This window comes from Triticum aestivum, chromosome 7A (assembly GCF_018294505.1).
Source record: "Triticum aestivum cultivar Chinese Spring chromosome 7A, IWGSC CS RefSeq v2.1, whole genome shotgun sequence".
NCBI classification, from domain to species: domain Eukaryota; kingdom Viridiplantae; phylum Streptophyta; class Magnoliopsida; order Poales; family Poaceae; genus Triticum; species Triticum aestivum.
This window is the reverse complement of record NC_057812.1, coordinates 15,609,757-15,635,249: the sequence shown is the minus strand read 5'-3', so window position 1 is coordinate 15,635,249 and position 25,493 is coordinate 15,609,757. Positions and strand designations below refer to the sequence as shown.

Sequence of the window (25,493 nt, the reverse complement as noted above, 5' to 3'; positions counted from 1 at the left end):
TGAGATGTATTATGAGGGTGTCATGAAGGGTGCCCGTCTTGCGGCGGACGAGTGTGCGAAGGATGTAATTTTTGAATAAACTTGCTCGTGTGATCCTGTATTATGAAAACTTGTTCATATGCGCTATGCAACGCTTGTTTGAATTTAAAATATTACCTTCTATGCGGCTGTTTATCAAATCTGAGAGATGGCCAGTCGTCGGCTTCTGTCCCCATGCCACGAGTGTTGGGGTGTTCGGGATAAACCTGAGCACTCTTTTTCTCATTGTTGGGTCCTTCGAGGGAGGTGCTCAGCACAACGAACAAGGCAACTGGACTATAATTTTATCACTCTCACTTAGCCATAGAATTCTACAATTTTAAATTTTGGCGAAGCCCCTAGTATTCGGAAGGCCGAATTCGGGGCGCTATACACGCCTTAAGCCGGACAAAGACGACTCCTCGCTCTAAGCGGCATAAGTCTTTAGGGACTCGAGACCTCTCAAACAGCAACCAGCTCTCGCCTTATCATGACAGTTAGTTTTAGCTTTCTCTACTGAGGTGCTTAGCCTAGATGAACCGGGGCACAATCGCAGTAGTTCTCCCAGTGCTACCTTAGCCGATATAGCGGAACATAAGGTACCAAAACATGGGAGCCGGGCAAACCCAACTATTGACCCAAGACATGATTCGGAGCTGATGCATATAATGCTATAAGTTCGGGGTGCCTCACTGTCGAAAGTGTTCGGACTTCTCACATCGTATTATGGGGTATGCTTAAGCCCCTGGCGTATTGGCCGTACCAGAGTGTACAGGTGCTGAATGTCATGGATAGCGAATGCGGTAATAGTCTAGTGCTATGCATTGTTTATTCAAAAAGGTGTGTCGAAGCAGAATGATACATGTAGTGCGATAAGCAAAAAGTAGGACTATTTGACATGTCCCCTCCAAGGGCAAGCTGAGGAATGGTATTTAAAGCAGGTATTTCACTCGTTATCGGAGACCACCTGGGAGTTCCATGGTGCGACGTAGCTTTCTGCCTCCTTGGTTGTTGCATCGTGTGTCCGACAATCATACTGCCAGACAGGGTTTCTAGAGATTAAAGTCCTGAAAGAGAGAAAAATAACAAAGCGGGAAGCCCCTAGTGCGGTTGAGCCGCGTCTTGGGGCGTGCCATAGTCGTGCCCCCCCTCCCCACCTGTGCCCATGGTATTTTCAATGCATAATTATGTACGCGTGGCACGGACTTCGTCGTTTGGCTGGGACTGGGGTGGGGGTCGCATTGCTATGCGAGCTCGGAACATGCCAGGCGGTCTTGTTGCCGATTACTCCGGGCGCGCTTGAAGGTGTTCGGGTCTTTAAGTGCCGAACTGGTGGATTGCCTTAAGAGGCTGCTTTGTGCTTCTGCTGCGAGGGCCGCAGTGTGCTCCTCCGTGCGGGAGAGCGCTCTGTGTTTCCATTGATTGTGATGACCCCCCGAGGTCCTGGTATCTTGATCTTGAGATATGCATAGTGCGGTACCGCGTTGAATCTCGCAAATGCGGTTCGCCCGAGCAGTGCATGATAGCCGCTGCGGAACGGGACTATATCGAAGATTAACTCCTCACTTCGGAAGTTATCCGAGGATCCGAAGACCACTTCCAGTGTGACTGAGCCTGTGCTATGGGCCTCTACACCTGGTATGACGCCTTTAAAGGTCGTTTTTGTGGGTTTGATCCTTGAGGGGTCTATACCCATTTTGCGCATTGTGTCCTGATAAAGCAGGTTCAGGCTGCCGCCGTCGTCCATAAGGACTCGAGTGAGGTGAAATCCATCAATGATTGGGTCTAGGACCAGTGCGGTGAATCCGCCATGACGGATACTAGTGGGGTGGTCCCTGCAATCGAAGGTGATCGGACAGGAGGACCATGGGTTGAACTTTGGGGCGACTGGCTCCAACGCATATATGTCCCTTAGCGCACGCTTCCACTCCCTCTTTGGGATGTGGGTTGCGTATATCATGTCCACCGTCCGCACTTATGGGGGGAACCTCTTCTGTCCTCCGGTGTTCGGCTGCCGAGGCTCCTCCTTGCCATCGCTATGTGACCCCTTATCTTTGTTTTCAGCATTTAACTTGCCAGCCTGCTTGAACACCCAACAATTTGATAGAGGCAAAGGTGTCCTGTCTTTCGATGAGATGATGGATATCGCTTTGGTGGCAGTCGACTTTGACGATCCGACTACGAACGTGCGAGGACGTCGCGCCTTAGCAATCGCTAAACCAACTCCGAGAGGTTATTGACCACGCCGGAGGACGATCAACCTGACCACGAGGGTCTGTTTCCTGCGAGCAAACGAAGAACAAGCAAGAAACTGAGATTGCAATCTGGATATTGCGAATATAAGATGAAAGCTTTATTGATCAAGGTGGGGTTCTGTGACGCCTTTGTCTGGTCGTTGAACACAAACGAAGTACGCGAAGTTGCAGCTATGGCGAACTTTTAATCTAAACAAAACCCAAAGTCTAAACGATGCCCTAAGGGCTGTATATATGGAGGAAGAGGGGGGGGGGGGAATTTCGTGGCCCTTGGTGGAGGGGTCCGAAATCAACCCTATCTCTTGCTTCCCCACACATATGTACTCTAAAAATAGCCTATACTTATGTATTTCGAAATTACATGGGCCTGGCCCAATAATAAGGTGACGCAGCACCTAAAATAGCCTCGGGACGAAATTTATGAAGTGGCATCTTGTATATTTCGTCCAAGGCTTCATGCACCCATTATGGTGGCTTCAAAGTCCTGAAATCATCACTTGTAACTCCGTTCTTGTTCCCCTTGCGCATGCCATCATCTCCATGCTTGTTCTTGCTCCAATGTTCATCCTTCTCCAAGCTAGGCCCTTCATTTGTAAGCAAAACAAATGTATCCAATTTAGGCAGCATCATATTCTCATGACCATTAGAATCATTACCAAGAAACGAAAGTACCTGGTAATTTAGTTGGCGTGCACGAGCTCTAGTAATTGGTCCAGTATGTATAGCAGCAGGGGCTGTGGGTGTAACAATTGTATTGATGTCCTCATCATCCTCCCCTTCTTAAAATGAAGTCGTCCTCGTCGGAAGTTCATCTTCCTCACCCAAATAAGGCTTCAAATCTGCAATGTTAAAAGTGGGACTAACCCCAAAATCTGCAGGCAGCTCAAGTTTATATGCACTATCATTTATTTTCTCTAACACCTTAAAGGGACCATCAGCACGTGGCATTAACTTTGATTTGCGCAAATCAGGAAATCTATCCTTACGCAAATGTAACCAAACAAGATCTCCAGGTGCAAACACAACATATTCTCTACCCTTATCTCCAGCAAGTTTATATTTAGCATTCATACGCTCAATGTTTTCCTTAGTTAACTCATGCATTTTTAAAATCAATTCAGCACGTTGTTTAGCATCAAAATTAACCTTCTCCGAAGATGGAAGAGGCAACAAATCAATAGGTGCACGAGGTAGGAAACCATACACAACTTCAAAAGGGCACATCTTAGTAGTAGAATGCAATGCACGATTATAAGCAAATTCAATATGAGGCAAGCATTCCTCCCACATTTTCTTATTATTCTTCAAAACAGCCCTAAGCATAGTAGACAACGTTCTATTGACTACTTCAGTTTGTCCATCAGTTTGGGGGTGACAAGTAGTACTAAAAAGCAGTTTAGTCCCCAACTTAGCCCATAAACATCTCCAAAAGTGGCTAAGAAATTTAGTATCACGATCTGAAACAATAGTATTTGGCACACCATGCAAGCGAATAATTTCACGAAAGAACAAATCAGCAACATTAAAAGCATCATCGCTTTTATGACATGGTATAAAGTGTGCCATTTTCGAGAATCTATCCACGACAACAAATATGCTATCCCTCCCCTTCTTTGTTCGAGGTAAACCTAAAACAAAGTCCATAGATATATCCTCCCAAGGAACACTAGGTACAGGCAAAGGCATATATAAACCATGAGGATTGAGTCGTGACTTAGTTTTTTGACATGTAGTGCAGCGAGCAATAAAACGCTCAACATCCCGTCTCATCTTTGGCCAAAAGAAATGTGTAGCAAGTACGTCCTCCGTCTTCTTCACGCCAAAGTGTCCCATTAATCCTCCTCCATGCGCCTCCTGCAACAACAAAAGACGAACGGAGCTAGCTGGAATGCATAGCTTGTTAGCACGAAACACAAATCCATCGTTAACGACGAACTTGTTCCTCATTCTTCCTTCTTTACAATTCTGCATTACATCTTTAAAATCAGCATCATGCACATATTGATCTTTGATGGTCTCCAAACCAAATATTTTGAAGTCAAGTTGTGAAAGCATAGTATAGCGATGAGACAATGCATCAGCAATAACATTTTCTTTTCCCTTCTTGTGTTTAATGACATAAGGAAAAGTCTCAATGAATTCAACCCATTTAGCATGTCTACGATTCAGTTTAGCTTGACTTTTAATATGTTTCAAAGATTCATGATCAGAATGTATAACAAATTCTTTGGGCCATAAATAATGTTGCCATGTTTCTAAAGTCCGAACAAGAGCATATAATTGTTTATCATAAGTAGAATAATTCAGACTAGGCCCACTCAATTTTTCAGAAAAGTATGCAACAGGTTTGCCATCTTGTAATAACACACCGCCTAATCCAATTCCACTAGCATCACATTCAAGCTCAAAAGTCTTATTAAAATCAGGAAGTTGGAGTAAAGGAGCATGTGTCAACTTATCTTTCAATACCGAGAAGGCTTCTTCCTGTGCGGTACCCCAAAGAAAAGGCACATCTTTCTTTGTAAGCTCATTGAGAGGTGCAGCAATGGTGCTGAAATCTCTCACAAAATGCTTATAGAATCCAGCGAGGCCAAGAAAACTCCTCACTTGTGTGACCGTTTTGGGCTGCGGCCAACTCTCAATAGCTTCAATCTTGGCTTTATCAACTTCAATTCCCTGTGGAGTAACAACATAGCCAAGAAAAGATACTCGGTCGGTGCAAAAGGTGCACTTCCCAAGGTTACCAAACAAACGTGCATCACGTAGAGCAATAAAAACAGCACGTAAATGTTCCAAATGTTCTTCCAAAGATCTGCTATAAATCAATATGTCATCAAAGTAAACTACCACAAATCGTCCAATGAAAGCACGTAAAACTTCGTTCATTAATCTCATGAAAGTACTAGGTGCATTAGTTAACCCAAAGGGCATGACTAACCATCATATAATCCAAACTTAGTTTTAAATGTTGTTTTCCATTCATCTCCCAATTTCATATGAATTTGATGGTATCCACTACGCAAATCAACTTTGGAGAATATTGTAGAGCCACTCAATTCATCAAGCGTATCATCGAGCCTAGGAATAGGATGACGATAACGAATAGTAATATTATTAATGCCTCTACAATCAACACACATACGTGATGTACCATCCTTTTTCGGCACTAGAATAATAGGAACAGCACAAGGACTAAGGGATTCGCGTATATAACCTTTGTCGAGAAGCTCTTGTACTTGACGCATAATCTCCTTCGTCTCCTCTGGATTGGTACGGTATGGTGCACGGTTTGGCAGTGAAGCACCGGGAAATAAGTCAATCTAATGCTCAATCCCTCGAATAGGCGGTAATCCCGGTGGCACGTCTTGTGGAAAGACGTCAGCGAACTCCTGCAAAATGTTAGTGACAGCAGGAGGCAAAGAGGAAGGCACGTCCTCGAATGAAAATAATGCCTCTTTACACACAAAAGCATAGCAAACAGATTTGCTGAAATCTAGCTCATCAATATCAGATTTGGTGGCAAATAAACATGCACTTTTAAATTTAATTTCAGAAGCAACACTAGATGGTTTATTATTAGGCTTCATTTGTTGCTCAAATTCTTTTGCCACAATCTGATTTTCACTCTTATTCTTCTCCTGTTTTGCTTTATTAGCTCTATTAATATCATCTTTCAAAATGGAATCAGGAGTCATAGGAAGCAAAGTAATATTTTTATCCTTATGAACAAGAGTATAGTGATTGTTTCTACCATGGTGTACAGAGTTTTTATCAAATTGCCATGGTCTACCAAGTAATAAGGAACATGCTTGCATAGGTACCACATCACAATCAACATAATCAGCATATGTAGAGCTACTAAAATGCACACGAACAGTACGTGTTACCTTAACCTTGTCGCTGTTGTTGAACCATTGGATGTAGTAAGGATGTGGATGTGGTCTTGTGGTGAGAGAAAGCTTCTCCACCATCTCCATGCTAGCCAAGTTGTTGCAGCTCCCTCCGTCTATTATGACGCGCACAGAACGTTCCTTCACAACTCCCTTGGTATGGAACAAATTGTGCCTCTGATTTTGCTCAGCTTGTGTGACCTGCACACACAAAACACGTTGAGCAACTAAACATTCATACCTGTCAGCGTCTTCAGGAGCCATGTATTGCGTCTCATGATCAGAATCATCTCCACCATGTTCTTCACGTGTAATAAGAGCCAAAGTCTCCTCATCATAGTCACTAGCGGACTCATATCCACCATCTGCGGTATCAATCATCACACGCGGAGATTTGCATTCTCTCGCATAATGACCTCCTCCCTTACAACGAGACAAATAATACCACTTGTGTGCCCTGTTGATGCCATGGAAGAAGAAGAACTCTGTGCAGGCCCAGCAGGTGCGCTCTTGGCAGATAATGGTGGTTGTGCCTGTTTTCTTGTATCACGACTGGAGGAGGCACCTGATTGAGGTGCTGGTGCAGTTGAAGTAGAAGATGCACGCGGTGTCGATGATGAAGGTCGGCCTGCAGAAAAGTTAGATCGCGCCAATGCTTGTCGATCCTGCACTTCACGTTCAGCTTTACAAGCAAGATGGAATAAACGAGTGATATTAGTATACTCCTTATAGTCTAGAATGGTCTGAATCTCTCTATTTAATCCACCCAGAAAACGTGCAAGCATAGCTTCATTCTACTCAACAATACCACATCTAATCATGCCAGTTTGTAATTCCTGATAATATTCTTCTACATAATTTTTCCCTTGTCTTAAACGCTGCAATTTTTGAAGCAATTCACGTTGATAATATGGTGGAACCCAACGCGTACGCATAGCAGTTTTCAAAGCAGCCCAAGTAGTTGGAATAGGATATAATCTACAATGTTCAGACCACCATACACATGCAAAACTAGTGAAAGCACAAACAGCAGCAGCAACCCGTCTCTCCTCGGGATATTGTAAACATGTAAAACGTTGTTCAGTTTCTAACTCCCAAGTAAGATATATATCAGGAACATATCTACCCTCAAATGGTGGAATATTCAATTTCAGTTTAGGAATATGCACATCATCTCGTACCTGAGGTGGTGGTGCAGGCCTACCATTACGAATATATACCTGAGGTCGACCTGCTGGTGGTGGTGCTGGTGGGTGCACGTAGTTCTGATTTTGATCAACCTCATCCTCATAATCGCCCGCATACTCATCATCCTCCTGGGTACCAGCAGCAGCAGTAGCAGGAGCCAAAGAAGCATCAATAACAGGAATAGCAGCACCAGAAGTTTGGCCATCCTCAATAGGAACACGCTTCGCTCGTCCATACTGATTCGGAAGGATGCGTTGTTGTTGGTGTTGCAGAGGTGCGATAGGTGCAGCCGGCGGCGGTGGTGGTAAACGGGCGAGCAATTCATTAAACTTTCTATCAAGCTTTGTTTCGAACGTCTTCTCCATGCCATCTATCTTCTCCATGGCCTCGTCAAATCTGTTTAGCACATCTTGCACCTGTCCACTCATCATTTGCTATTTGTTCGTCAGGTTCTCCCAATCAGTCTCATCGGCTTGTGATCCTACCATGGTTAGCAGCAAATAGAAACACACAAGAATATGATCCTACATACTACTAAGAAGCGGTGGTGGTGTATCACAAACCCGTCAAGCAAAACTCAAATTCTTACCAGTTCTTACCCAGCAGCAGGCGGTGATCGGCAACCGTTGTAGTCAAAACTCTCAAAGCATGGATAGAGCGATTACCAGGGAGAGTCAAACGCACGACGTAGATGTATGTGGATCTGGGAAGGCTTATAATATGGTAGCAAAAAGGGTCAGCAATAATCAATTCAGAGATGCAAAGTTGAATAAACGCTCAACGACGGTACTGTGCTGGTCCTACGCTAGACCGTGCTAGAGACGCGAGCCTAGAACACTAACAAAATCACGGCGCTGCACGTAAACAAGGAAAAAGCACACTCTGGAATATTTTTTTCGCTCTTTTTTTTGCGCTCTTTTTTTTTGCGCTGCTTTTTTTTTGTGAAAAATCACTATAATGGCGAGTGTCTCAAAACTCTTCCTAGGTCAAACTGACAGGATGAGCACGAAATTTTTTCGACCAAAATTTTTTTTTCGTTTTTTTCGACTGCCCGGACCCAAAAACTGGAAACGGGTCAAAAAAACTTCCTATAATGGCACCTGTCTCAAAACACTCAGAAACACCTAAAAATAGGATAGCCAGAATTTTTTTCGAAAAATGTGTTTTCGAAAATTTTTGGGCCTAAACGGAGGGTGGTTTCCGGACTCCTTTTTTTTCCCGAAACCTACTCCGGCAAGGAAACACGAATCGGAATCTAGATCGATCTCAAAAACACACCTAATATGCAAGGAACTCGGATTGGTGGTGGATATATGGTGGTGGTATATGGCAGTGGTGGTAATATATGGATATGGATCGGTGGTGGTATATGGATACGGATTGGTGGTGGTATATGGATACGGATTTGGAGCGGTGGTGGTAGGTGACAGGGGCGATGATGATGGTGCGGTGGCAGCGTGACAACTTATGACCAGAACTCGAAACTCTAAAAGACTAACGCTAAGACTAGCAACTAGACACGACGATGCAACCACAAATTCAACAAAGCAAAACCCTAAAAAGATTATGCAAAGGCTCAGATTGGTTCGGATATGATGAACTAACCCTAATTTTTTTTTGGCTTTTTTGTGGATTGTAGGTATGAAGAACAGACTCGATCTAAACTACGAAAAACTATAAAATCTCACCGAGCAACCTGGAAATCTGATACCACTTGATAGAGGCAAAGGTGTCCCGTCTTTCGATGAGATGATGGATATCGCTTTGGTGGCAGTCAACTTTGACGATCCGACTACGAACGTGCGAGGACGTCGCGTCTTAGCAATCGCTAAACCAACTCCGAGAGGTTATTGACCACGCCGGAGCATGATCAACCTGACCACGAGGGTCTGTTTCCTGCGAGCAAACGAAGAACAAGCAAGAAACTAAGATTGCAATCTGGATATTGCGAATATAAGATGAAAGCTTTATTGATCAAGGTGGGGTTCTGTGACGCCTTTGTCTGGTCATTGAACACAAACGAAGTACGCGAAGTTGCAGCTATGGCGAACTTTTAATCTAAACAAAACCCGAAGTCTAAACGATGCCCTAAGGGCTGTATATATGGAGGAAGAGGGGGGGAATTTCGTGGCCCTTGGTGGAGGGGTCCGAAATCAACCCTATCTCTTGTTTCCCCACACATACGTACTCTAAAAATAGCCTATACTTATGTATTTCGAAATTACATGGGCCTGGCCCAATAATAAGGTGACGCAGCACCTAAAATAGCCTCGGGACGAAATTTATGAAGTGGCATCTTGTATATTTCGTCCAAGGCTTCATGCACCCATTATGGTGGCTTCAAAGTCCTGAAATCATCACTTGTAACTCCGTTCTTGTTCCCCTTGTGCATGCCATCATCTCCATGCTTGTTCTTGCTCCAATGTTCATCCTTCTCCAAGCTAGGCCCTTCATTTGTAAGCAAAACAAATGTATCCAATTTAGGCAGCATCATATTCTCATGAACATTAGAATCATTACCAAGAAACGAAAGTACCTGGTAATTTAGTTGGCGTGCACGAGCTCTAGTAATTGGTCCAGTATGTATAGCAGCAGGGGCTGTGGGTGTAACAATTGTATTGATGTCCTCATCACAATCCCTGTTGGTGTGGTTGGCTGGCTTCGGGGGTGCCGTGTATTTGACATGAGTGATCGAGTATATGGTCCAAACTGGACGGGCCCGGAGTGCTTCTTTTGAATGGCTTTTTCCGCTGACCAGGTTTAGAGCCTCTGAATCCGGCATTGACTGTCGTATCTTCGGTATTGTCGCTATTTACACGGTGCTTATGTTTGTTGCGACGTGACCTGCCGTTGCTATCCTTGATATCTGAGGCACCGCGGTTCTTTGATATGTTATTGTTGCGAGCCAGCCGGCTGCCTTCTCCCGCGCAAAAGCGGGTCATGAGTGTCGTGAGGGCTGCCATGGATTTTGGCTTTTCCTGGCCAAGGTGCCGGGCGAGCCACTCATCGCGGATGTTGTGCTTAAAAGCTGCTAGGGCCTCTACATCCGGACAGTCAACGATTTGATTTTTCTTTGTCAGGAACTGTGTCCAAAATTTCCTGGCCGATTCCTCTAGCTGCTGAATTATGTGGCTCAAGTCATCGGCATCTGGTTTTCACACATAAGTGCGCTGGAAGTTGTCGAGGAATGCGGCTTCTAGATCTTCCCAACAGCCAATGGATTCTGCTGGCAGGCTGTTGAGCCAATGCCGAGCTGGTCCTTTGAGTTTAAGTGGGAGTATTTGATGGCGTGTAGATCATAACCGCGGGCCATGTGGATGTGCAGGAGGAAGTCCTCGATCCATACCACAGGATCTGTTGTGCCATCGTATGATTCTATGTTTATGGGTTTGAAACCCTCTGGGATTTGGTGAACAATTACTTCGTTTGTGAAGCATAGGGGGTATGCGGCGCCTCTGTACTGGGCTATGTCGCGACGCAGCTCAAATGAGTCTTGTCCGCTGTGTTCGGCCCGGCCGGATTTACTTTTACTGTATCTGGCGTGACGGTTATCGTCCCGCGTGATGGCGCGCCCTCGTGATCCGTAGATCGATCTTGCATGTTTTGTTTTGTCCTCCAATACATCTTGCAGGTCTAGCGTGTTTCCCCGTGCCTTGACATTTTTATTTGAGTGGCGTCGGGGTGCGGGCTGAGCTTTTGGCTGAAATGCCTCTCTGTCGCTGCCACGAGGTGGCCGATCAGCCGCGTCATACGCTGGAGATGTAGGTTTTAATGCTTCCTCCTCCAGTCGGGGTAGCAACCTGCGCTTTGGGTAACTCTTGGAGGGGCGTTCGAGTTCATATTCCTCGGCCGCAAGGAGATCAGTCCATCTTTCAGCTAGCAAATCTTGATCAGCTTGAAGCTGCTGCTGCTTTTTCTTAAGGCTATTTGTCATGGCTATAAGCCGGCGCTTGAAGCGCTCTTGCTCGACGGGATCCTCAGGCACGACAAATTCGTCATCGTCAAGGCTTGCCTCGTCTTCGGAGGGAGGCATGTAATTATCATCCTCCGCCTCTCCATCTGCCGCTCTCTCGAGAGGGCTGGCTTCTTCATCCTCCTGCTCTAAATCTTGCTGCAAGGGATTGTTGTCGTCTTCGGCACTGTCCGGAGTGCTATTATCTCCTGTGCCGGTGTCACCGCTTTTGCTTTGGCGAGACTTAGAGCGACGCCACTGACGTTGGCGCTTGCGTTGTTTCTTGGAGGGGTCATCCTCCGCTGTCTCGTCACCATTGTCTTCTTTGGGTGTGTCCACCATGTATATATCATATGATGAGGTGGTTGTCCAGTGCCATGTGGGCAGTGGTTCCTCTTTGTCTCCCGCATCATCGTCCATACCGTCGATGTCTTCGGAGTTGAAGTCGAGCATGTCGGTCAAATTGTCGACAGTGGCTACTAAGTGGGTGGTGGGTGGGTGGCGAATTTCTTCGTCATCCGCATCCCAATCCCGCCGAACATAGTTCGGCCAGGACTCTCCTGACAGGGAGAGAGACCTTAATGAGTTCAGCATGTCGCCGAAGGGCGAGTGCTGAAAGATATCCGCGGAGGTGAACTCCATGATCAGCGCCCAGTCGGATTCGATAGGCATGTGCGCGGGCAGTTCGGAGTCCGTGGCCGGGGAAGAATCCGGCAGTTCGTCATGGCTCCCGTGAAGGGTAAGGTCGATATTCGGCTCGATCACCGCTGAGAATACGGCCTCCGGGGCGGGGTCTATCCACCCGTCCATGGATGGCGCAATTGGCTCCGAATTGTGGGTCCGAGCGGTTGCCGGTGTGGTCTCCTGAACACTGACCGATGGTAGAGCTAAATCATGCTCATCATGATCGTGCGGCGCACTCAGCAGGGGCTCGAATTCGTCGAAGATCAAGTCTCCGCGGATGTCGGCCGTGTAGTTTAAGCTTCCAAACCTGACCTGGTGGCCAGGGGCGTAACTCTCGATCTGCTCCAGATGGCCAAGCGAGTTGGCCCGCAGTGCAAAGCCACCGAATACAAAAATCTGCACGGGGAGAAAAGACTCACCCTGGACTGCATCGCTATCGATGATCGAAGGAGCCATCAAGCCTAGCGGTGACGACACAGAGGAACTCTCAATGAAAGCACCAATGTCGGTGTCAAAACCGGCGGATCTCAGGTAGGGGGTCCGGAACTGTGCGTCTAAGGCAGATGGTAACAGGAGGCAGGGGACACGATGCTTTATCCAGGTTCGGGCCCTCTTGATGGAGGTAAAACCCTACGTCCTGCTTGATTTATTCTTGATAATATGAGTAGTACAAGAGTAGATCTACCACGAGATCAGAGAGGCTAAACCCTAGAAGCTAGTCTATGGTATGATTGTATGTTGTCCTACGGACTAAAACCCTCCGGTTTATATAGACACCGGAGGGGGCTAGGGTTACACAAGGTCGGTTACAAAGGAGGAGATATACATATCCGTATTGCCTAGCTTGCCTTCCACGCCAAGTAGAGTCCCATCCGGACACAGGACGAAGTCTTCAATCTTGTATCTTCATAGTCCAACAGTCCGGCCAAAGGATATAATCCGGCTGTCCGGATACCTCATAATCCAGGACTCCCTCAATGTGCATATGACTAATAGCTCCTGCAGCAATGCGTGAGGTATTATCTAGTTATATAGAAACGAAAATTACTAAACCGGTTTCCACATTCAGAGACTTTAGAATTAGAATTTAAAGGAAGGAAATAACATGGGAAGAGGAAATCATTAGGAACTAAAGATCAAGTTCCAGTCAAGGCAAATCGGTAATCGATCCTCGGACTGCGACAGCTCGAGCCCCCGCGTCGCTCCTAGGAGCGGCATGGGCGGATCCCAGCGCCGGCGCCACCACTACTCCCCATCCCCTCCCACCCTCTCGCCGTCGCCGGCGCACGCCAGCGGGCAAAGCCCCCAGGCGACCGGTGGCGACGGGATTTGTTTCCCCCACACGCGCATGTGGTGGACGGGGCTCGGGTGCTGCAAGTCAATGGCGGCTCCGGCGGCGTGGATCTGGCCTCTGGCGGTGCTCAGGCGGCTCTGTGTATGCGGATCCGGCTAGTGGCAGCGTGGGGTGGGCGGCTTCTGCTGCTCGTCATTGGCCCTCGCGGTGGCTGCCGCGGGAGGTGCGGGTTGTGGCCCTCGGAGGCGGGCGAGCATGTATCTGCTCGCGGGCAGCTGCGATGGAGGTGCGGCGCCGGCGCTCTTGAGGCCGGCGGCGCGGATCTGCCTCCTGGGGTCGTGCGCAGGGACCGAAGACGTGGGGCAAGCGTGCGGGGATGTGCTTCGGCTGCAGTGGGGCGGATGTGAGAGCGTGGTGCTTGAACGCCGGGGCAGCGGCCCCGGACCTCTTCTTTGGCAACGACGGCTGTGGTGGCTGCGTGGGCAGCGCCATGGCTGGAGCTCGGGGGCGTCGGTGCTCTGCGGCAGTGCGTCGGCCGTCGGTCGCGCCAGGGACGCTTGGTGCTGGCCGGAGGGTTGGCTGTTGCTGTTGCGCGGGGCTTCGGATCTGACCAGACGTGGCCAGTTCTGGCTCTTACAGTGGAGATGGTGTAGCCTGGTCGACGGCTCTGCGTGGTGCGGGTGGCGGCGGCGAGGCTGTTCTGATCGGTGGCTCCGGGCTCTGGAGGTTGGTGGTGGTTCAGGCAGGCGGTGGCTCTCGTGTGCCGGTTCGAGGGAAGGGCTTCCTTTGGCTGCTCAGGGCGAAAGCCTTGCTCCGGCCTTGGCCAAAGCCGGCGGCGGCGACGCCTATGGGCGCCGCACACCTACTTGGAGGCGTCGTCGTTCGAGGGCATTCGACCTCTTCTCTCACACTCCGGGGGAAACCCTTGCTCCAGTTCTTGGAGCGGATGATGGCGGCGCTCTGGTGTCGCGGTCCTTTGTGGAGGCATCGTTCTGGAGTGGTCTTGGCCTGGGAGAGTCATCGGCTCGGGTGGTGCGCGGCCTCGGGGCCGGCGCGGAAGTCGGAGCGGCTGCTCCGGATCTCGTCATCTTGGAGGGGTGCTGACATTGGTCACGTGGGTGGCAGTGTCGTTGGCCAGCCTGGTACGCGGCCTCGGGGTCGGCGTGGATGTTGGAGCGGCGGTTCCGGATATGGTGGTTGGGTGTCGGCTCCGGTTGCTCGGGTGACGAAGCTGACGGCTCGCTTGGTGCGTGGCCTCGGGGTCGGCGTGTGGGGTTTCTATCTGTATGTCGGAGTGGCGGCTCTGGAGATGGTTGTAGGGTGTCGGCTCCGGTTGCTCGGGCAGCAGAGCAGGCGGCTCGCCTGGTGCGCGGCCTCGGGGTCGGCATGGATGCCGGAGCGGCGGCTTCGGTCTTGGTTGTTGGGTGTCAGCTATGGGTTGCTTGGGTGACGGAGCCGGCAGCTCGGCTGGAGCGCGGCCCTGGGGTCGGCGTGTGTTTTTTCGGTTACCCCTGATTAGCCGTGAATGTTAGGTTTTCGGGTCCGGTTTTTTTTATAAACTGGACCAACTCTCTTCTTAATGAAATGTAGGAACCCTCTGCCCCTTTCAAGGTGTTCTCGAAAAAAAAGTCAAGGCATCAAACAGCGGCATCTAACAAGAGCAGTTGGGATTTGGGAGAGCCTAAGACGGGGATACCCTTTGGGTCTGAGCCGCTGAGGTGGATTGATGAAGGGCACCGGCCGCCATGACTAGACTGGACGAATAGGACCGCCGCCTCACCAGGTAGCATGTTGCCTTGTCGAAGGAGAGGGCCTGCCGCCCAGCAGGACAGGACATGGAAGTGGAGTATTGCCCGCTGCCACACGTGGTTGGCCACCTGGCAGCGACAATGAGACACAGTGGCGGCTCAGCAGGGTAGGGTTCTTCCACACTGGTTCGTTTCTTTCTTTTCTAGTACTACCTCCATCCCATAATGTAAGAAACAATCTTACATTATGGGAAAGAGGGGGTAAAAAAAGACTCATGCAGGCAATGTCGCACATATCATCGTTCTTTTCACCTTCGCGCAGTACCCCGAGCAGCAACCTTTTTTCATCGGAGGTGATCTTGGGTGTGTGATCAGCCGAACAGTACTCTGAGCAGCAACTTTCAGCACCCCAGGCACTACTTTGGCCCTCGATATGAAATCGGATGGAGATGACCTAAACATCATTTTTCTCCATTTTGATGAGATGGAGATTTTTCATGTTGATCACATTCTCATTCTAGGCCATCCTATTTATTTTTATTGCCATGCCAAAATGTGGTGTCAACATGTTTTAAACTTTTCTTATAGTTATTAAGAACTCAACCGGAGAACATTGCATTTGGTACCAGTAACGTCCTTGACAAAGAGGTGAAAGATTGAGGAAGCTTTAATTTATTCCCAAAACAACAAACTCAGATCGAAGACAGTTCACGCGTGCGCACCATCCATGACGATCAGACCCTAACAACCAAGTAACAACAGTTCAACGAGCACAACACCTCTGGAAAACATCAACTCAATCTGAAGGCGAGTGTAGCAAAAGCGATGGAACGAGATGGCATGATCTCTAATTAGTTTCCGGCGCAGTGAGCGCGGCCTTCCACTTTGGATAAAGAACTGTTGAGATGTACTTCTCCACCTTGTCCGCCTCAGGCAGCAGCCCCCAGATTGGCTCGGCGGCCCTGAACCGCTCCGCCCACGCGGCCAGCTTCGGTGTCCTCGTTGCGTCGAGGAACGGCGGCATGCTGGCAAGGCAGCCTATCGCTTCGATCCAGGGAAGATAGCACCCAAGCGCGATGTCGAGCAGCCCGAGAGAGCCACCGCCAAAGAACAACGCCTCCGCCTCCCCTTCAATTGAGCATTCCGCCAGGGCAGCCTCTAGGAGCCCGAGCGACGACAAGGTCTCCTCCACCTTGTCGGCTCTTTCCTGCGGCTTCCTCGTCTTGAGGATGCCGATGCACGAAGGGAACAGCTGCGGCAGCACATTGATTATGTGATTTTTTCAATAATCGATATTTTTCATTCAATGGATATATAAGATAATACAACTCCGACCGAATGCCCAACATATGCATAACACAATGCATGCAACCAACATGTCCAACTCAAAACAAAAAAAGTAGTATCAATTCAATGAAAATAAAGTCAAGATGGGCCAAACTAGACGAGAGGAAATAAACCTTGTTGTCCACATAGGTAGCCCAGAAACGGGCGACAACACGGTGGTAGGGGTCAGTAGGGAGGATGAAGACGCCATTTCCGGGGAAGGCGTCGTCAAGGTACTCCAAGATGATCAGCGACTCGCAGACGGGCCTACTGCCATGGATGAGGACAGGCAGCTTCTTGTGCACGGGATTGGACGCAAGGAGCAGGTCGCTCTTGCACCGGGGGTCCTCGGGGAGGTAGTCGTAGGTCAGCCCCTTGATGCCGAGCGCCATCTGGGCGCGGATCACGTACGGGCTCACCCCGGACGCTGCCCCCAGCAGCTTCAGCCCTTGCTCTTGAGCGCTTGCCATCATCATCGTTGAAGGATCTCTGTAGCTACGTGTTGATTAAGTGTAGTATGTATACGATATGGCACTGCATCGTCATACGGTGATTGTGCATTGATAGCCGTCCATGCGCCTTGAAATGTGCAATCGGCCATCACTTTATCGCAGCAGAGTACCACGATCGTTATCCAACCACGAGCCTATTCTCAAGGCCACGAGCTAGTCATGGGGAAACTGTGTGGCCTCTTTACTTTGTGGCACAAGGACCAATGAAGCCATGTGTAGCATTGATCTATGTCTAAAGTGTGCATTGCCATGCCGTTCTTTAGTTGTACTTCCTCTGTAAACTAATATAAGAGCATTTAGATAACTAAAGTAGTGATCTAAACGTTCTTATATTAGTTTACGGAGGGAGTAATAATTAAGTATCCTATTTTTATTTTGCACTAGCAAAGTGGCCTTGGCAAATGCGAGGGCAACATCTTTAATGTCTTAAAATTAGTTTAAAATGAGCTAATAAATTAGTATAAATTTTTAATATGTGAGTTTAAGTAATTTTTTTCTATATTGTTCCTGTATTTCTGCGTACATGAAGAAATTTCATCTAATAGTTTACACAAAATTCAGTAGGGAAATGCTCTGAAGTATCAGATCAAATGTTGAATATGTAAAAGTATCAGATCGGATTAATTGGAAATTTTCAATTGAAATTATGCCAATACACGTGTAAGTAGATGAGAACTCATGTGTTTTCTTAAACAGAAATATACATGCAGTTGATCTATTACATTCAGTTTTTGGTATAGAATTTATCTATATCTCTGAACATAGGAGTGGAACATTACGGTTTATAGAGAATGTTCCTATTGTACTTCTGTTCTATGTTGTCTAAAAAAAAATCCAAATAGTAAATCATTTGGATAAGCTACTATATGCTAGTAATAGGAATGTGATCGTGTTTTGTGCCTCAAGAGGGATCTTTGGTCTTGAAACAATGATGAAGCCAACATTTCTTGAAACATATAAATGCTTATTTGCCATTTACATAGTGGGAAATAAGCCAAAAGAAGCTATAGCTAGCTAGATTGGAACTAGGGTTTGATCGAAGAAAACTAGTGGATTTGATCGAAGAAAACTAGTGGGTTTTGCCGTTTACATAGTGAGAAATAAGCCAACTAGAAGCTATAGCTAGATTGGAACTAGGGTTGGAATGTAAAAGATTGCATCAAAGTCTTGGACGGTCTACCCTGAGTATTCAACAAGCGTGCCCGTGTCATGGTTGTAATACCTCAAGGCTTCCATGTGAAACATAATGTCAACTCCTTGAGGAGTTTGCCGCCATAGAGAGTCCGAAATGTCTCGAAACACTATCTCGTCATTAGACGTGCCTATCAGCTGGTGAAAAGAAAATGGGAAGTTGAGTACATGACGTCTTTCCCATCGTGGTGGGCTAATGCTTTCCACATCATCACACATCCATATCTCGACTGATTTATAACCTGGACGCGGCATGGCTAGCTCCCCGTTTAGCTCGGCTAAGACGGGCTTAAATTTATTGGGCCCTCGGTACCATGGACTGTCATAATGTTGAATGACTCGTCTTCCAGGCAAAAGCGGACAAAGCACGGCATGTCCGCAATCTCCTCTGGGCACAAGTCTTCATACATGAGCGACTGATGGTCGACTGTCCAGATCAAGGAGCCCTTGAAGAAGGTCGCCGTCTGCGTTGCTACGAAACAGAATGGCGGCCGTGTGACCGTCTCACGCCAACAGTCGTCCTTTCCAATGGTGAACACCTCCATCCCGAGAGCATCCTCGCCAAGACACTCGCGGTAGAAGAAGCGAGCGACCTTGTAGGCGTTGGAGCGATGATCCCGTCCGAAGCCGAACGCCTGGTGGCCCTCGGTTCCCCAGCGCCGACCCGATGTGACGATGTTGGGGCTCCAAGGCAGCACGACGACCTGGCGCGTGGCCGGGTTTAGCACGCGCACGGTATCCTCTGTGGGCAGCATCACAAGCCCGTCGCAGTGCGCGAACCGGTGCCTTGGCCATTGGTCCTCCGCGGGGAATGATGAGGTGTCGTGCAAGAGTAGGGATGTCAACCGGGTCCCGTTTAATCCCGTTTAAAGTCCACTTATGATATGATAGTTTAAAAAGGATTTTTTGTTTGTTTGAGGAAAATGAACTATCAAGCTAGCAAAAACTATCTAAACGGGATTGCGGACGCCATTTATTTGCCACTTACATCCCTATGCAAGAGGGCCGCGACGTCCGGCTTGCTCTCCTCCCAGAGGTACAATCCCGGGGCAGAGACCTCGTGGCTGATCGTCCAACTCCAAGGTTCCGCGGCTTCGACGGTGATACGTGGTGCAATGAGTAGGCTGCACGGCCTCTTGTTTTGTTGATGGAGCCGGTGGAGGTGCGCCGGAGAGAAGGATGGATGGTCGGAGATGGTGGTACACCAGGCCTTGCAGACGCAGCTTAGACGCAACAGGGACTTTACGGGCAGCCGGACGAGGATCTCGGACACGATCAGGTCGTGAGGCAGGGACGTCATCTTGGCTGCAGCTGGTTGACAGGCCTCGGATTATTACTTTTCTTGTGCTAACTGAAACAGCAGGCCGTCGTACCTCTGCCAAGTGCTACATTATGAGCGCCATAAAGGCAAGTATACGAGCAGAGACTCGGCCGTGTCTAAACCGAGTCGCTCACGTGAACCAACTCAAAACTGCAATCTGGAAACTAACTCAAACTTTTTTTAAAACCGAAACTAACTCAAAGTTGCCTCCTGAAATTTGGCATGTCCAGGTTATTGGGCCTACTAATGATTGAAAAAACTAATTTTGTTTACCACAACATGGCAAACGTGGGACCACACGACATATGTGGTAAGCAATCTAAACTACTACAAAAAATAGACAAACGTCGTAAGCAATACAAAATTGATGAAAACCAAAAAAAAAGCATCACTGTTTTTAAAACAAGTATGAATAGGGTTCATCAATTAGAGCAAGAAAAAGGCTTAAACTCGTCCGACAGGTCATAGCGCCCGTGTCGGCCACATCCCTCAGCACAATATGTGCCTCTATGGGGCCCTCTCTTACCTGTCTATTTAACGTGCTTTCTGTCTCTTCCGTGTTCCCATATTTACATCGGGGCCATCATCACCGACTGCTGCTATGAAACGAGAGGGGTCGACACCGACCACCGCCAACTGCATCCCTATCACAACAGATCCGATGGAACAAAACACAGTGTGGCATGGCCTCACCATTGTTGCATCCTGCCCATGGCTGCGATGATGGTGTTGCAAACGGTAGCAGACGTCGCCGACCAACGTAACAACACCATTTGCTGCAAGCCGAGGGAGGGGCGACATCGACCACCACGGCTGCAAGGTCCCACATGCCCCCATCCCGTGGTGATGTAGACACCCGCAACAGCAAGTAGGGAGTCATGTCGTCGGATAAGTTGTGAGCCGGTGTGGTAGGCGGCACCACCGTGGTGGGAGCGGGGGCTGCAATGGCGGCGGCAATGCTGCATGCATGTTGATGGCCTGCTTTTTCACAACAACGGCTCTTATTTTTTCAACAGGGCTATGTTGGCGTGTCAATGACTGCAATGTGTATGATGTTGTGTAGCAACGAAAGCAACGTTGCGGAAGTTATGATGGCTTCAATGGTTTGGAGACAACTAAAACGACGATGACACGGTGTTGGGCGAAGATGGCACTGCAGCGATGACGCTGTTGCGATGGTTGGGACCACAATGATGAGAGACGATGCAGCGACAATGGCCGACGGTGATGCAACATGGGAGTAACCAATGTGGTGATGACTGTTTAGGGGGTGGAACCCTTAAGTGTATTATTTTTACACCCGAGATTGTGCAACAACGATAAAACACAAGAAAGTTTGTCAGTAGATATATACACATCCATTCAATATTGTTCCCTCTCATCTGGACTAATTGCCAAGACGCCACTTTCTATTGAGCCACAATTGCAGGAATGCCTAGCAGTGGCGGGCAAGGAGGTGCGCACTCCACTGCTAACATGGCATCAGTGGCTGGTGCGCTCCCGCCACTGGTAGAGCCTCTGTAGTGGCGGGTGTATCTTGGCACCCGCCACTGGTATATATTGTTAGTTGTGGCGGGCAATCAAAGGCACTCGCCACAACTACATGTCCAGCCACCAGCGTAAAACTAGACATTAAACAACAACTATTGTATGCGATCATACACATTACAATAGATATATCTCAGATTAGCCGCAACATATTTTACCATAACAATAATCCAAATATAGTAAAATAGATGGACTCATTAGAGTACAACTTATGTAACATCATTAGTACACATAGCCTTCTAAGCGAAGCCTCCAACATGTTGCATGTTACATACATATACAACCCCGTGATAACAACAACATCATAATGAGAATGAATTGGATAAAGATAATCAAATTTTTCACTCATCCACTTGTAAACATAGTCTTGCATACTTCGTAGTTGATTTTCTCTATGCAAATGAAGTTGGCGTGATCCTCCGCTTCTTTTTTAGTCTTATATCATTTATTGCAGTTGTTTTCCTAATCGTGCACTTGTTCATTGCATCTCGCGTGAATCATAGACTCCTCGATTCTTCCCATAGTACACCACATATCACTTTTACTTCATCTACGAAAATAAATAAATAAAATAAAATAAAATAAAGGCAGTTCAGAAGCATTGATGATACAAATAAAATAAAGGCAGTTCACTAGTAGTTCAATAGCAAAAGTTCAGCTCCATCATAGCAACATAGAAATTAAGTTCACATGTGTCGATCATATAGATCACATAAAGGTGGTGCACTAGTCATTTAGAAGTAAAAGTTCAGCTCCTTCATGAGCTCTCCTCGCCTTACAATATCTTCGAGATCTCGGCTTGGGCGGTTCTCGCAGCTTTGACGGCTACTCGTGCACTCTCAGCAGCTGCTCTAGTGCTCTCAGTGGTTGTTCTCGTGCTCTAGACATATGTCGCATCTGGATAAGGTGTGAGAGACCACGTGGGCATGAGGTAAGTGGATAAGGTCAGAAATAACAGTGACGGGCGATAGTATCCACCCGCCACAGCTATATTTGAGTGGCAGGTGGCAGGGGGCTGAAATATAGCTATGGCGGGCAGTAAACTACACACGCCACTGCAGACTAATGGAAAAATTGAAAATTTTGGGCGTGGGTCGCCGAAATATAGCTATGGTGGGAGACGCTCATCACCCGCTACTGATTCTCTAGGCACCAATGGTGGGCTATTAGGCCGTGCCCGCCATTGCTATTTTTTGCCAATGAAATTCAAAAGAGTGTAGTAGTAGCGGCTAATTTTCCGATGCTAGGCAGCGCCCGCCACTCATCAGAGGCCACCTATAAGCCTTTTCCCAGTAGTGAGTAAATTCCTACATTTTCTACCTTTGTGTTTGTTTATCAAGATTCGCATGTGTCTTCATCTTTAATAAGAAATTTTGAGACTTCACTGATGCAGTTTCACATGAAAGTGAATTATTTTTGGGAACAAGCTTAGCAACTCCTTGCAACTTCTTCCTCCTCATGTTAAGAACAATCACCCCTTCCATCCAGCCTTGGGGCAGGTCTTGGACATCATGCATGTAGATAACAACATCATCTATGCTCAAGGTGGGGAAACCAATGGTGAGGCATTATACTAATGTTGCTGATTTGGTGGGGTCATCGCTGCGCAACCTAGGCAACAAGTCAAAATGCATTGGATCCACAATGATGTATGCAATATCAAAGGGGCAGTCAAAGTTGCAATCTGCTGATGGAACAATCGAGATAGATAGGCTCCATGTGGTGCCCTTCTAGCATGTGCTAGGAATTACACACTTCTCTTTGTGGCATTTTCGCAATACAAGTTCAAATAGTACTCGGGAGGCTAGTCGGGGGGCAATCGGTGGGCAAACTTTGATGTAGATGTACTTGACGGGATCTTTGTGTAGACCAACAGTGACGTCCCAAATGATGTACTGGTGGCAATTTTGGTAGAGACTCTAGTAATGCCTTGCCAGCAGCGGCAATGACATGTCATGGGCAAGGGGATTTTGCTAGAGTACATTCTAGAGAGATGATCACATGTCGAAGGTTAACAGAACCGAGCATGCCACGCCAAAGTCAAGCAGCAGTGCATATCTATTCTAAACTAGCAATGAACGGGAAGTAATGATTAGTACTATAGGGATAACAAATAGCACATCTACCGGGGTGGAGCAAGGATTTGAGTATGGGGGGGCCAAGCCTAGTTCCTAAGATTTCTTTGTCTAGGTTGTTGCTATCATAATACTACAATAATGTGACAAAGTGGCACTATAAAAACATACTGATATTTCTATTCGATTAAACTATTTCCCTACACTTGTTAGTGGGATGAAATATCAATAATTGTCAGAAGAAAACTTAACTGCTAGTTCCCTTTCAATGTAAATTATTCTGCAATGCCAAAGCGGCCTTCCATTTTAGTTTGAATTAATCTTGACGGCGCTTAGCAGGGGTTTTTCTCTTCATAACTTAAAGTCTCAAAATTTGCATCTAGATCGCACAAAACACAATCAAAAGAATTAGCTTATGTACAATTTGACAAGTATAAGACAATTTTTTTTAAAGAATTTAGTGGAGAGTGGTCAGTAATGCAAACATTGGCCAGTTGGATGGGGAATTGGCGACCAAGAGAGCACCGACGACCACTTAGACGGTCGTGGCCTGAGGCGCTTCTTGGCAGCGCCGACACCCTTCCTGATGTAGTTACTCGCTTGGTCTTCCTGACTTCCGCGTGGCTGAGCAGTTGCTTGGTCTTGTGATGGAGGTGTATATACTCTGAATCTGATCCCCAGAAACTGCACGGGGTAGGAGGCGGCAGGAGGACAGCGAGGCTACTCTAATCACACGTTAAACATGGGAGGAGGGTGATTAAGTCCACGACATTCCCTAGTTTTTCTTACTTGTGTTTGAGTTGGAGGGGGCCCATTACAGGGCAGGCCCCTTCTCGCCCCCTGTCTCCGCCGCTGCACATCTAGCCATATTTCTAACCCTCAAAACAATCTATCCATATTTCAAGCAGTCAACTAGTTACTCTCTCCATTATTTATGTGTTCTTGCTTTTGAATTTTCGGTTTTGATTGATGGTGTGTCACATGGAAGTCGGTGTTGCGGAAGACAGTCAAAGCTCCTCTGAGGACGCTTTCCACATGTCTACGCCCCTAGGTTGGGCAAACCTTCTGGACAGCCTTCTCTACGAGATCATTGCTCTCTTCAACTTCTACAATCACATCCTTGTCAATGTTTGCACGAGTACTCAAGTCAGAACACTTCAGATACCACTCAATAACAACTCTAGGATTAAATAAGGTATCCTCACTACGCCTCTCAAATTGCCCATCACATATCTGCTAGTTTGCAACAATTTCTCCCTTTTCCAGTGGTAGAAAAACCTACCAGATTGCGGTATTCTGGGGTACGGTCTTCATGCTGGACTATGAAATGCTCTTTAGTGCGCGCTTGAGCCATCGACTCGGTGTCCAGGATGTGGCATCTTCATGGGCATAGATCTGCAAATAACCTCCTGGCATCCACTGTAGTACATGGGTTGGTTCTGTGTGGTGGATGATCAAATTCTCTGTAAGCTACAAGTTGGTTACCTTTGAGGCCTTCCAAGTCAATTTGTCAATTGAGCTAGCCATGTTGGTGAAGGTGGAGAAATTGGAGTAGGCTCTCTTTGTTGGCACTGACACAAGGAGCCCTACCTTTGCTTTCAAGAACGCTAAAAGATGGGTAGAAAGAGTAACTGTGTATACATTTCATGCTCTCACTATGACTCCCCTGAGCCTTGGACTATGGTTGAGCTGGATTAGAGAACGCAACATGATGTTGGTAGAACATTCCTGTTGAAGACCCAAGTTGTATGTTATACTTCGAGATTATATCATCTGAAGTCTATAGTTTATAACATGGGAGTTAACATATGTATGATTCCTTAGACCATGCGAGTATCGAATCACTCAATACCGAATGTTGTGCTTTGGGGTTGTCCGAACCTCATCCGTAACAGGGTGATCATTATGAAAAATTACGCGTTCGGTCCAGATGGTTAACAGAGGAAAGAGTTCAGCTTATTTCACACCAAATACCCCTCAAGCTCAGAGGGTAAGTGTGAAGAATTTGCTTCATATTGCAGTGGAGGCATTCAGCGAAAGATATCTTGATCTTCCTACTATAGTTGGAGAAATTACAAGTGGAAATTGAAGAGAGGTCGAGAACTATTATGAGGGGGTGGTGAGAGAGAAATCTTGCCTGTGTTGGGTGAGGGACTTTGCTGAAAACTGCGATACAAGCAATCCGCACATACAGTATGAGTTGCTTTAGCTTACAAAGAAAGGATGTAAAGGCATCACGTCAAGTATGGAACAATATTGGTGGGGCAGTTCTCTAGACAAACGATCTTTGCATTGGGTGTCATGGAAATCACTCGCGAGCCCAATGATCAAGCTTGGAATGGGCTTCCAAGATCTAGAGTTATTTAGCTTGGCACTTCTTGGAAAGTATGGTCGGAGGTTCATGACTAACCTTGGATCATTGTTTGTTTGAATGATGAAGGTGAGATACCTCCTGTAGACGGATTTATGCATGCCCCAGTGCCACAGCCGG

General features: G+C 47.3%; 1 protein-coding gene and 2 pseudogenes across 1 annotated transcript; 1 reads left to right on the top strand and 2 right to left on the bottom strand.

Annotated features, from left to right (window-relative positions):
- The first annotated feature begins 13,203 nt into the window (after window positions 1-13,203).
- LOC123152805 (uncharacterized) lies at window positions 13,204-14,507 on the top strand (annotated as a pseudogene).
- Window positions 14,508-15,685: 1,178 nt separating this feature from the next.
- LOC123153182 (probable glutathione S-transferase GSTU6) lies at window positions 15,686-16,894 on the bottom strand. The gene is made up of 2 exons (XM_044572419.1): window positions 16,490-16,894; window positions 15,686-16,281 (listed from the first exon to the last, which is right to left on the bottom strand). Exons 1-2 carry the CDS (start codon window positions 16,829-16,831, stop codon window positions 15,877-15,879), a joined length of 747 nt encoding a protein of 248 aa, XP_044428354.1. The 5' UTR covers window positions 16,832-16,894; the 3' UTR covers window positions 15,686-15,876.
- A 1,095-nt stretch (window positions 16,895-17,989) lies between these two features.
- On the bottom strand, window positions 17,990-19,358 carry LOC123152802 (F-box protein At5g10340-like; annotated as a pseudogene).
- Between the last annotated feature and the right edge of the window lie 6,135 nt (window positions 19,359-25,493).

Bases quoted from the DNA above. Each gene is read 5' to 3' on its own strand.
- LOC123153182 (XM_044572419.1), bottom strand. From the start codon at position 16,831: ATGATGATGGCAAGCGCTCAAGAGCAAGGGCTGAAGCTGCTGGGGGCA. The intron at 16,282-16,489 runs GTTTATTTCCTC...GTGCTGCCGCAG, and splicing joins CTACCTATGTGGACAACAAG to CTGTTCCCTTCGTGCATCGG.